The sequence below is a fragment of the Vitis riparia genome, chromosome 15 (assembly GCF_004353265.1).
Source record: "Vitis riparia cultivar Riparia Gloire de Montpellier isolate 1030 chromosome 15, EGFV_Vit.rip_1.0, whole genome shotgun sequence".
NCBI lineage: Eukaryota > Viridiplantae > Streptophyta > Magnoliopsida > Vitales > Vitaceae > Vitis > Vitis riparia.
The window spans coordinates 20,526,654-20,539,864 of NC_048445.1; the positions used below are offsets into that span (position 1 = coordinate 20,526,654).

At 36.1% G+C, this 13,211-nt stretch overlaps 1 protein-coding gene across 1 annotated transcript; it reads right to left on the minus strand.

Moving 5' to 3' along the window:
- Positions 1 to 6,599: 6,599 nt before the first annotated feature.
- LOC117932065 (annexin A7-like) lies at positions 6,600 to 7,124 on the minus strand. Its single transcript, XM_034853106.1, has one exon. It carries the CDS (start codon positions 7,122 to 7,124, stop codon positions 6,600 to 6,602), a length of 525 nt encoding a protein of 174 aa, XP_034708997.1.
- Positions 7,125 to 13,211: the final 6,087 nt, after the last annotated feature.

A 13,211-nucleotide genomic window follows, 5' to 3' on the forward strand; every position in this document is an offset into this window, starting at 1 on the left:
ATGTGAAAATTGGAATTTTGGAAATTGGAAATTAAATTTGGAAACCAGAATTTGGAATAATGACTTAAAGATAGGATTTTAAAAATGAATAAATAAAATAACAATAATAACGAAAATAATAATGATTAAATAAATAAATGTGAAAATTGAAATTTTGGAAATTGGGAATTAGAATTTGGAAATCAGAATTTTGGAAGAATGATTTAAATGTAGAATTTTAAAAATGAATAAATAAATAAAATAATAATAATAACGAAAATAATAATGATTAAATAAATAAATGTGAAAATTGGAATTTTGGAAATTGGGAATTAGAATTTGGAAATCAAAATTTTGAAGAATTATTTAAAGATGGAATTTTAAAAATAAATAAATAAATAAATAAATAATAATAACGAAAATAATAATGATTAAATAAATAAATGTGAAAATTGGAATTTTGGAAATTGGGAATTAGAATTTGGAAATCAAAATTTTGAAGAATTATTTAAAGATGGAATTTTAAAAATAAATAAATAAATAAATAAATAATAACGAAAATAATAATGATTAAATAAATAAATGTGAAAATTGGAATTTTGGAAATTAGAAATTAAATTTGGAGGTCTGAATTTTGAAAAATTGTTTAAAGATGGAATTTTAAAAAAAAATAAATAAATAAGTAAATAGAATAATAATAAAAACGAAAGTAATAATTAAATAAATGAACGTGAATATTATAATTTTTGAAATTTGAAATTAAATTCGGAAGTCGGAATTTTGAAAAATTATTTAAAGATGGAATTTTAAAAATAAATTAATAAATAAAATAATAATAATAAAGAAAATAATAATGATTAAATAAATAAATGTGAAAATTAAAATTTTGGAAATTGTAAATTAGAATTTGGAAATCAGAATTTTGAAAGAATGATTTAAAGATAGAATTTTAAAAATGAATAAATAAATAAAATAATAATAATAACGAAAATAATAATGATTAAATAAATAATGTGAAAAATAGAATTTTGGAAATTGAAAATTAAATTTGGAAATCAGAATTTTGATGAATTATTTAAAGATGAAATTTTAAAAATAAATAAATAAATACATAAATAATAACAATAATAATAATAATAACGAAAATAATAAGGATTAAATAAATAAATATGAAAATTGAAATTTCGGAAATTGAGAATTAGAATTTGGAAACCGGAATTTTGAAAAATTATTTAAATATTGAAATTTTAAAAATTAAATTTAAGGATTGGAATTTCGAAAAAATATTTGAAAATGGGAATTTGAAAATTAAATTTAAAAAAAATAATAAAAATAAATAAATAAATAAATAAAAGGGAATTTTGAAGAATTATTTGGAAAAGGAATTTTTCGAAAATTAGATTGGAAAGAAATTGGAGTTTCTAAAATTCATTTGAAGGTGGCATTTTAAAAATTTAAATTTGGAATGTTGGGATTTTGGGAAAATTAAATTTAAAATTTTGAATATTGAAAAATTAAATTTAAAATTATAACCTTAGAAAATTATTTCAATGATTAATTTTTTTTTTAAAAAATAGAGTTTTGGAAAATTGAATTTCAAGAATTAAAGTTGTGTGGACTAAATTTAGAATCAAAATTTAGAAGATTTATTGGAAAATAGTATTTTTTTTAAATAAATAAATAAATAAAAGAATAGATAAATAAATTTATAACTTTAGAATCTTAGGTGATTTTTAAGGGTTATTTGAGAATATAAGGAAGAAGAGAATAAATAAAATAAATAGGGAAGTAAAACCTTTTAACATCAAGAGTTTTTTTTTTTTTTAAAAAAAAGAATAAAAGAAAAAGATGGCCATGTGGTTGCTACAAGTGCACTGGACTTTGTAAATCTTATGGAATGGTTTAAACTGGGACGAGGGCTTAGGCTTCATCAATGTCTCACAATTGTCGACAGGTGGAGCAGATGGGGTGGATTCAGGAGCAGAAAAATCTGCAGGTTGTGAAGAAGGCTGCAGTGCAGAGGACTTATTCTGAGAGCGAAGTTCAAATAGGTGGTGTTGGAGGTATGCATGGTAGGGATCTAAACCATTCCAGAAATTGAACTTTACATTGCCAGCATGAGCAATGGTAAATGAAGTTCCGACAGGGGTTTATGTTCTCAGGCCCAATTCCTCAACAGAGTACCACTTGAAATCAATGTGAACCCACACACAGGGGAGGCACATACGGGGAATGCACAGAACAAGGAGGAAATACAAAAAAAGAAAGAAAACAGGAAAAAAAGAAAAAGGAATGATAGTAAAAATAGCCCAGACTCTGATAGTCGTAGTGAACAAAGCTCCAAATCATGCATTCTTAAAGACCTTTAAGAGCGAATGGAAAGACCAAAAGAGAATTCGGAACGGGGAATGAAACATGCTTCTTAAATATTGAAACAAAAGACACGAAAAAGTCAAAGGTAATGGTAGAGATAATCTCCAGATTCAGCAATCACCATACAACTTTGGATATCCATACATAACCAACTAATAACACCCACACATAAGCAACAAATAGAATGCCAGAAACTCAACAAGAACAGAGTAAAGATAGTGATGCATAAATAATCTGAGAGCTAGGATAATCATACTTGAGAAATCGCCCTTACAAGCAATGTTTTCCACACCCCTCGTTCACCCGGAAGCCCACGATAAATTCTCTCCTTTTCTTCTTCGTGTTCCCCCCTCTCCCAGCTCATCATTCCAGACCATCCTCTTCTCTTTCCGTTTCTCTGTTTTTCCCTCAAAAACTCTCTTAAATCGGCCGACCCACCCAGCTTGTCACTCACAGTCTCGTCCTTTGTTTTCAACTCTCCATCCCCATAATAGCTCACCCATGGACAACCCACTACAAGCCCTTTTCCCTGCTCCCCTCTCCCTCAAAACCTAAAAAAAAAACCATTCCACCATTGGACAGAACTTTTTTTTTTTTCAGCTTCTCTCTTCTGTCCCTCCTGTTCTGCAACCCCACCTCCCTAACTGGTAATCCCCCTCAAGCCTATCTGTAACCAGCATCTGGAATCACCCCCCAAAACGCTCCCACTCCCTCTCATTTTTTCTTTTTTCTTCCCAGAAAACCCCTCTCCGCTGCTGCCCATCTTTCTCATTTTTGTTCCACTGTCTCCCGTCCCATCTGGCCGCCCCCCAGTAGCCCACTTCCAGTCCTCTTTGGCTGCTCCCCAGTAGCTCACTCCCGAGGCAATTAGAAAAAGAAAAGAAGAAAAAAGAAGGAAAAAAGAAATCCCCCACCCCCATTCGAGGGGGTCTACACATACTTTGAATCTAAAAATCGAAATGTTTTTTCAATTATATGAATATTATTTTAGACTTTAACCATTTTTTTTAATAAAGAATCAAAGATTGATTCAGATTCTTTCATATTCAAACTTTTAAATTTTCCACTAAGAGCTTGAAGATGAACTTTTTGTATCTTATTAACTTTTTTGTGTATTTTATAACATCTCTCAAGCTTTATTAGAGATGGTTGCACTTGAGATCTTCGAAGTACCTTCATCCATTACTTAACAGATGATGGTAAGAGCTTTTTTGTCTCTCTTTCTCATATCTTTCAAAAAATCCCTTTGATTTAATTGGGAGACTTGAAATGGATACATCCCGTTGTTACACGATCTAAGTGAGTGGTTTCGTCTAGTTGCCAAGAGATGGATGAAATAGATGACCAACAATTCCATCTAAGTCTCTAGTTGTAGACGACTACAGTCCTTGCACAAAAGGTTGTTTTGATGGTTTGTCCAAGCACGCCCCTCCGATCCTAAAGTAAGTGAGTGGCTTAAGCAAGTAAGGAAATTTTTCGGAAAGAAAGCTCCTACCATTTGTAGAGTACGCATAGTTATTTATACTTTTTGCGGTGTAACGTCTTTCTAGGTGTCTTAATAGCACCTTAACTGTGCTTGATTGCACAATATTATGGCATTGACTATCGATGCATAATGACTGTCTTGCCATGATGAGCCACTAAGGATGGAATGTTTTCCAATAACGACTGTAGTTAATATGGAGCATGCCTGGTGCACAATCTGTGCCTTAATGGGTGTGTAAATGCATGATGGACAATCGAGCCTTAGTCATGTTGTATCTATGTAGGATTTGTCCATCTGACCTACTTTGGGACGAATTAGTCACTCGGCCTTAGGATCGTTGGGCCATAAAGTTGAGGGCGGTCTCCTGAACAGCTTGTCCAACCAAACAACCTTGTAGAGGGGGTCCCACAATGCCCCCCAAGTCTTGTAGTTGGGCCTGGATAGACATTAAAAGGCCAAATGCAAGAGTTGTGACTTTTGGAGAATTTGAAATCATGGCACCAAAATCCATGTGTCCTATGCTTACTTGTTGTGGGATCACGTTAATTGAGATATTGTGTTAGGTGGTGCACCCATTCGGACGCCTCGATTTCTGCAACCATATTCTATATAGGCTGTTTCTTCAGGGGCTTTGAGCTTCAACCTTGTTATTTTTTACTGGCCGGTTCGTGACCAGAACCTACTGAGAAGCTGCTTGAACATCATCTTCGAGCATTGCATACTTATCCATCTACCTAAACAAGTCATCCATCGAGGAGGGCAACTTTTTGGCGAGGGATTCAAAGAACGAAAGGCCTAGGCTTATGCTTCATTTGAAAATTTGGAGAATGGCATCCATGCTATAGGACTCAACTTGAAGTACCACCTGGCTAAACTGCTTCATGAAATCCCTCAACAATTTGTTTTCTTGCATTTTAATGTTCTGCAAAGTGCTTATATTTTTCTTTTGGCGTGCAAAACATAAGTAATGGCTAACAAATGCCTTAGAAACATCATGAAATGAATTGATGGAGTTCTGAGGGAGGCGTGAAACCATGACAAGGTTGAACCGTGGAGGTTGGCAGGAAAGACCTTGCAGAGCAGTACATCATTCCTAATTTCTAATGTCATCAACTACCGATAGTGCAACAAATTATCAAATGGGTTACTTGTACCATCGTACATAATGAACTTGGGCACTAGGAACCCTCTAGGAGGCTCATAGCTTATGATATGAAGGTTGAACGACATAGAGAGCATATCATCCAACCATCGGTTGATGGAGCCTAGGGGTGCCTTTCCTATAGGCTCGGGCACTACTGGAAATTCTGCTTGTGGAGGCTGGAAATAGTGATACCTCTTGTTTCGGTTGGCCCAACTAGGTCTTCAAGGCTTCAGATATGCACGAAAGTGCTTGGGCCGTTGGTCTTGGGGCCCTAGGCGAGTCCTCATGGCATCAAACAGGTAGGAGCCCTATTGTTGTCCCCTTTTTCACTTTCCTCTGCTGGAACTAACGACTTCATTAGGGTGAGATTGGTCAGTTGAGGCATAAGCCTATTCGAGCCAGGTAGGAGAGTGACTAGAGGAAAAGTCTTCCTCGTGCACATGGTGAGACGACTTTACATGCCGTTGGGATGGGCGTGCCATCTGGCTGCTACTCCAGTTAAGGTTAGTCTATTAAGGAGGGGTACAATGACTCTATGAGCTACACCCCTCAATCATCTGAGCTTGCAACTCCTGATTTTCTTGCCTCAGTTGCTCAGCTTGTTGGAGTAGTGACTACATATGACACTAATTTTCTTCTTGCTTTCTTTCCATTCTGGCTTGCCAAGCCTAGAATTGGTTGACCACAATGGTTGATTGGGATGTATTAGACGTATTGGTCATCGTGCTAGTATGCTTTTTGTTCGGTTCCCACAAATGACACCAATGTTGTTACATGATCCGAGTAAGTGGTTTCGTCTAGTTGTCAAGAGTTGGATGAAAGAGGCAACTAACAATTCCGTCTAAGTCTCCCAAGTTGCAGATGGTTATAGTCCATGCACAAAAGGTTGTCTAGATGGTTTGTTTGGGCACACCCCTTCGATGCTAAAGTCAGTGAGTGGCTTAAGCAAGTAAGGGAATTTTGTGGAAAGAAAGCTCTTACCATTTGTAAAGTCCACATAGTTATTTATACTTTTTGTGGTGTAATGTCTTTCCAAGTGTCTTAATAGCACCTTAACTGCGCTTGATTGTGCGATATTGTGGTATTGATTGTTGATGCATAACGACTGTCTTGCCATGATGAGCCATTGAGGATGGAATGTTTTCCAGTAATGGTTGTAGTTAATATGAAGTGTGTCTAGCGCACAATATGTGCATTAATGAGTGTGTAAATGCATGATGGACGGTCAAGCCTTAGTCATGATATATCCATGTAGGATTTGTCCATCTGACCTACTTTGGGATGGATCAATCACTTGACTTTAGGATTGTTGGGCCATATGGCTAAGGTCGGTCTCCCATGCGGCTTGTCCAACCAAACGACCGTGAGAGAGTGGAGGACTTTAGAACGACCTTGTAAAGGGGGTCCTACACATCCCACCGACTATTTTTTTTTAATGACTTTGATATTAAATTTGTTGGTTTGTTAGAGTAATAAGGTTGAAAGAGAAACACAAACAATTACATTAAGATAAACACTCGAGGAAAGTTAAAAATTTATTATCTCTCATCACTCTCTTATTCAAACATTACACAATCTCTTATTTATAGATAGTCATACTTAACAAAATAGAAACTCTTAGTAACCTCCTAAACCAAGTTTAACTTTCCAACCTCCACCAGGGAGAGTATATGGTGCAGGTGGGTATCCACCGGGAGGAGGATATCCCGCTGCTGGGTGTTCACTGGGAGGAGAATATCCGGCTGCTTGGTGTCCGCTAGGAGGAGGGTATCCGGCTGGTGGGTATCCACCTGAAGGAGGATATCCGGCTGGTGGGTATACACCCGGAGGAGGATATTCGGCTGGTGGTAATCCACATGGAGGAGGATATCCGGCTGGTGGGAATCCACATGGAGGAGAATATCCGGCAGCTGGGTATCCAAATGGAGGAGAATATTTAGCAGGAGGGTAGCCTTGTGGGGGATATGCCGGAGGAGGAGGATAACATTGTTGAGGAGGTGGATAACATTGTTGAGGGGGAGGATAATATTGTTGAGGAGGGCATGCCATGTGTGGTGGACGGTAGTTTCCAGCATCATATCCGGCAACATGTAAACTCAGCCCTCTGTCAGTAAACTCTTTGTCCGGCTTGTAGCATTCCATTTTTCTTCAAATTGAAATCAATGCTGCATGGATTAGAAACACTGATTGGTTAGTGATGATTAATTGCAAAATCATTCAGCTTCTCCCAAAGTTTTGTAATTGTACTTTACAAATCCATCAGCTTGCCACTATTAATATAAACTCATTACACTAACCCAAAAGAAAAAAAAAAAAAAAAAAAAAAGACCAAGAAAAACAGATTCTTGAGAAAGAGAATAGAAAGGAGAAAAGAGTTGTCACCCGCCAAATTTAGGAAATTGGTGAAGTGGGTTTTTGATTATCTTGTGATTTTCTTGACTGGTGACAAATTACAACCATAAATAAAACTTAAAAATTAAAAATTAAAAATTCTTGAAAAGGAAAGTTGAAAAAAGAAGAGAGAGGGCCATACCTACCAAAATTGGGAAAAGGGTGAAATGGGTTTGTGTTTGTGCGGTTGAGTAAGAGAAGAGGGCGTGGGGTGGTTGAGTTGGCTACAACAACAATAAATAGGCACTGAGCTCATATGAATAACCTCATTTACCGTATGCGTTGCTTGGACGCTTTGCCTTTCACCTTTTGTATAAAAATATAGAGGCACATCTAGGCACACCACCTGATTCTCTTTGAAAAATTGGACGGAGGAGTATTGGGAATGTGTTGATGATTTGATGACCACTTTAAAAAATAGTCTCTCCTATATATTTTTAGAATAAAAGTTTCTTTAGGAATTTAAAATATTGTTGACCTATTTTTTATGTTTTAAAATAATTTTTATTTATAAGCTTTTTTTTAATCATTTTTTATATTTATATAATTATTTTTTAAAATAATTTTAAGAAATAAGTGAAAATAATTAAAACATATTATAAAAAATCATCATATTTTTAGGACAATTCTTAAAAATCTGTCTTGTAAATGATTGATAGTCAAAACAAGTTTTTATTTTTTCATAATATATGAGTCCGTTTGGTAATTATTTTCGAAAATAATTTTGAAAAATAGTTTCTGAGAATAATTTTTGAAAATTGTTCTATATTTTTTGTAAAACAAAAGTCTGTTTTGAAACATAAAATGTTTTTAACCTATATTTAATATTTTTAAATATGTTTTAAAAATAATTTATATATATAATATTTTATTTTTAATTATTCTATATGTTTATATAATTATTTCTTAAAATAGTCTTTAGAAACAAATGAAAATAACATAGAACAACTAAAAGATGTTTTCTTAAAACACCTTGTTTTCTATTCTTAAAAACAGAAAATAGTTTTTGGTTGTCGAACATTTCTATTTTGGAAAACAAAAAATTATTCTAAGAAACGGCTCTTGAACAGACCCTATAATTCTCAAGCATATTGTCACGGACTTGGTCTTTTCCTAAGCTCGTGCAACACTTAGACAAGTCAAGACACTTTATCTTGCTAAGTCAGCCTTACTCTTAATGTTTAGCTTGTTAGGCTAAGATGCTCACGACTTGGAAGCTTTAGAAAGCGTAGTAAGCAACTCTTGAAGAATGGAAGCTTTTATTCCTAAAAGGAAGCTTTACAAGTGCTTTGGAACTCACTTGCTTGGTTAGGAAGTGGTTTGGTTGGTGCCTTGGCCAAATGAGGCCTTAACCTATTTATAGGCACCTTAGGAAGTCTCTAAAACCTTGAAGGGTTCCTTACAAGTCAAGAATAATCTAGAAGCTCCTACACTAGTCTATGTACAAGGGTATGTACAAGATGACTTTGGAAGATTCTACAACACCCCACACTATTCCAATGCTCTCCTAGCCAAGTGTAGAGATGTCCACACATCTCTAACCCTCTCTAGAAGCTTCCATACTCTTGCACTTTGTAGCTAAGTGTAGATGTCTCCAGGGTGTTGATGCCTCGCGTCCCAGGGATCCACGTTGCTGCCAAATGGACGCGCGCTTTCAACCAAGAATGAGTTTTGGCTCAGTCGATCCTGTAAAAGATGTCCGGACAGGATATCCGGACACACCCTCTGACGGTTTTGTTAGTCATGGCTTAAGAGATCAAGCTATTGACCTTTTCTTGGGATATCAGGCTTACCTTCTTCTTTGTGTGAAGGTTCTTTTTTATAGTGTCAGAAGCTCTGCTCCCCTCTTTAATGGTGGGAAGACTTTTTGGCTTGTCATGATGTCCTCAAGGTGGTGGCAGAGTCATCATCACCTTGCAAGCGGCTGTCAGAGATCGTGGGAGGTGACTTGCCATCGCTCCTGTCCTTTCGCTCTACAGGCGGCGGAACGTGGGCTATGACAGGCTGTCTGGGATGACTTAGCAAGGCTTGCTCCTTACAGCCAATGATCCGGACAATGGATCCGGATAGGATAGAGCATCGCCCGGGTATGATATTTGAGAGTGTTGTGTCCCCCCCCCCCCCCCCCCCCCCTCCTGAGGGACTCGGATAGAGGTGCGTGCCACGTGTTCTCTTGGGGGGTACGGATATAGTTGATCCGGATAGCGGTGCGCGCCATGTGTCATCGGGGGGGGGGGGGGGTTCCCTACACAGGGGTCTCTAGAAACTTCCTACCTCCTATATAAACTCATGGGGAGGGTCATTTGAAGCATCTTGTGACAATATTCTTACTTTTGGAATGGTTCACTAGGTTCTATGACCCCTTTGTTCTTTATTGTGGATATTAAAAGATGTAGACAAATCTTTCACGCTAATTTTCTAGATTTTCTTAGATTCTTTTTTTTTAGAAATCATTTTTTTTCTTCATAAATTCAATACTATTATTTTTGTACAAACATTAAGGTTTATATAATAATAATAATAATAATAATAATAATAATAATAATAATAATAATAATAATAATAATAATAATAATAATAATGATAATAATAATAATAATAAAACTTTTATAATATCAATATCTTTGTTTAAAAATTGTGACTTTGACTATATTTTCAACTTTCAAGTTAACACCAAAAACAAAAAATTATCTCAAAGGAACTCTTAAAATATTTCTCAATTGATTACAATTTTATAAAAAAAATAAGAATATTTCATTATTAAAAAAAGGTTTTTTTTTTTTTTTTTTTGTAAAATAAGGAAATGATTGAGATGTTGAGTTCTTTAATTTGGTAAGTTGATGCCTTGATGGATGTGATGTTATATGAAGAAATATTGTACAAAATCGTGGTGTATTTTAGGCTTTGTGCATTAGAAGAAAATTTGATAAATCCAATGGATGTTTATAGAAGAGTTTAGCTTAGCATAAAATCATAACCTTTCCATGAGGAGTCATCAACTTAAGTCATCAATTCAAATCTCATAATTGTTTTATTACTCTCATCTTATCAAGTGCTTGTATATATTGACTCGTATGGAAGTAAATCTATAACATTTTTATTAAACGTGCTTCCATTAGAAATACTTTTAAAGAGAATTGTTTTGTGTTTTTTATAAACTAAAAAATATGTTTTGGGATTATTTTTGAGATGAGAAAAAACAGGTTCAAGTTGGGGTGGGGTTGAGAAAATTTTAAAAACTTGGAAAGGATTTAAGTATGACTTTGTCCCGTGCCAATTATATATAATTTAAAATATTTTTTTTTCATTTTAAAACTTTTTTAATATAAATAAAATATTCATTTTCATTTAAAAATTATAAATATGTATAATATTTATTTATTTCTAATAAAATTTAAAATTTTAAAAATAAATTTTTTTTTTTTACATAAAATAAATGGGACACAACAAGTATGAAATTTTCTTATACCCTACCCATTTCGTTTAAAATTTGTTTTGGACAAGGATGAGAATATATATAAATATAAGATTGGGATGGGTCCCGTTTTGTTGTCATCCCTAGCAATGGGTGGGTTCAAAATGGGCCATCCCCATCTCAACCTTGTTTTATTTATTTATTTTTATTCTCATTCCCATCAATAAATAAATTGGGTTGGGTAGGTTTGGGAATTAATTGTCCTACTTGTGGGGGGCTTCCCTCTACGTGTCCTTCCTAAACTTAAGATCCTTTAGCTGTCTAAGGCAAACAGATAATCCATATGGGATCAATCCGTTTAGATCAAGATAAGCTCCGTCTGGCGCAAGAGGTAAGAGATTTCCTTTTTCCTCAATGTCAGATGGAATGGATAGACCAAGCCGACTGGGACTTCTAGACAGACAAATCAACCCAACCGAAGTTTTCAGGCATTGAACAGATGATTAATCACACCCGATGTCTAAGCATCATACTAGATGACATTTAAACCCAAAAATTAGTGTCAATTGGTCGTTACACGCAATTAATGACATTGACAATCGTAAATGCACAGTCAACTACATGGTCCGAGATTCTTGCATAACAACCAACAAATGGCACCAATCAACAGCTCTTGCTTGGTATGATGACCCAATCCGCACCGAGATGATGGCATTGACTGTCTTATCAAGGCTTGTTATCCGCCCTGACGACAATCATCATCGTAAGAAAGGCATGAATGCACAATCAACGCTATGATGATGATGTCATCTACTTTATAAAAACCTCTTGAGAAGCATGAAAAAGGTATGCACATACATAGCCATTCAAAATAGTTGGATTCATCCTTGTTGATTTATGACTTAACCTTCGAAAGGGCGTGCCCGGACCGCCTGTTCGAACATCCTTTTGTGAAAGGAAGAAGTCTGTCTAACTCCAGTGAAGTTAGACAGACCTGTATCCAATCGACACAACACTAATATTTGCGATGTTTGTGGGAAACACTAAGGATGTCAACACCCTCCAGAAACCAATCATCAGTTATGGGTGACGAAGACCATTTTGCCTGGCATGAAAGGATGGAGAGACACCAATGAGAAAATGAGTAGTAGATGTAGACTTTGCTCTACCAAACAAAATGACTGAAAAAAGAGAATGAAGAGTTGTGAGGTCAAATGTCAATAGCGGACCCTTCTCAAAGTCGGCACACTTAGAGCCGACAAACAACCTCAAGATGAACTGTTGAGCATCTTTCCTCGGGAGCACAAAGTTATCCTCCGGTAGCTACTCGAGATGATTCGAGGAGGAGTCTTTGCCAACTCGCCAAACACAGCTGGACAAAGGCACTAGTTCTACCCAAGCATAAAAGAAGAGGAGGCACAACAGAAGGTCGCATTTGTTTTATGAGATGCGAGCTTAACTGGGACCTCAAGAACAAGGCATAGAGGGGCAACCACGCATGTTAGAGACCTTGAGGGCATGTTTGGGAGAGCCAACTATGATAACTACATCATAATGGCCTTCTTAACCACTAAAACAACATCAGATGGAAGCATTGATGACATGAGGCCCGCTCAACTTTATCAGCCAACGGTTGGATGACATGCTCTCCACACCATTCGACCCCTATATCATTAACTATGAACTGCCCAGAGGGTTCGTAGTGCCCAAGTTCACGATGTACAATGGAACGAGTGGCCCATTTGACCACATCATGCACTTCAGGTAGCTCATGACCCTTGACATAGGGAATGATGCATTGATGTGAAGGTCTTTCTAGCCAACCTATACGGCCAAGCTCTCTCTTGGTTCCATTGCCTCTTGCAGAATTTCGTGAACACTTTCTAGGATGTCTTGAAAGCCTTTATAGGCCATTACTTATGTTCCGCTTGTCAAAAATAGAACATAAGCACCCTACAGAACATCAAGTTGCAGGAGAATGAGTCACTAAAGGACTTCATGAAGTAGTTCGTCCAAGTAGTGCTCTAAGTGGAATCTTGCAGGATGGATGCCATCCTGCAGATCTTCAAGTGAAGCATCAGACCGAGCACATCATTTTTTAAGCCCCTCGTAGAGAAGCCACCTACGACAATGGATAACCTGTTTAGGCGAGCGGACAAGTATTTTATGCTTAAAGACAATGTCCGAGCAGCTTCTCAATAGGTCTTAGTCACTAATCATCCAGCCAAAAATGATAAGGCGGAGAATTCTAAGCCCTCGAACCAATCGTGGTAAGCTAACAAGAAGCGAAACAGCTGACAGCAGTAGCAAATGAAACTCACCCCCTCAATATCTCCTATAAGAGACTCCTCCCGCATATTCGTGACTTATCGGACTTCAGATGGTCAGAGCTAATCAAGATAGATTTGGCTAGACAAGACTGG

What these genes read in the sequence shown, in the direction of transcription:
- LOC117932065 (XM_034853106.1), bottom strand. Translation starts at nt 7,124, where the DNA reads ATGGAATGCTACAAGCCGGACAAAGAGTTTACTGACAGAGGGCTGAGT.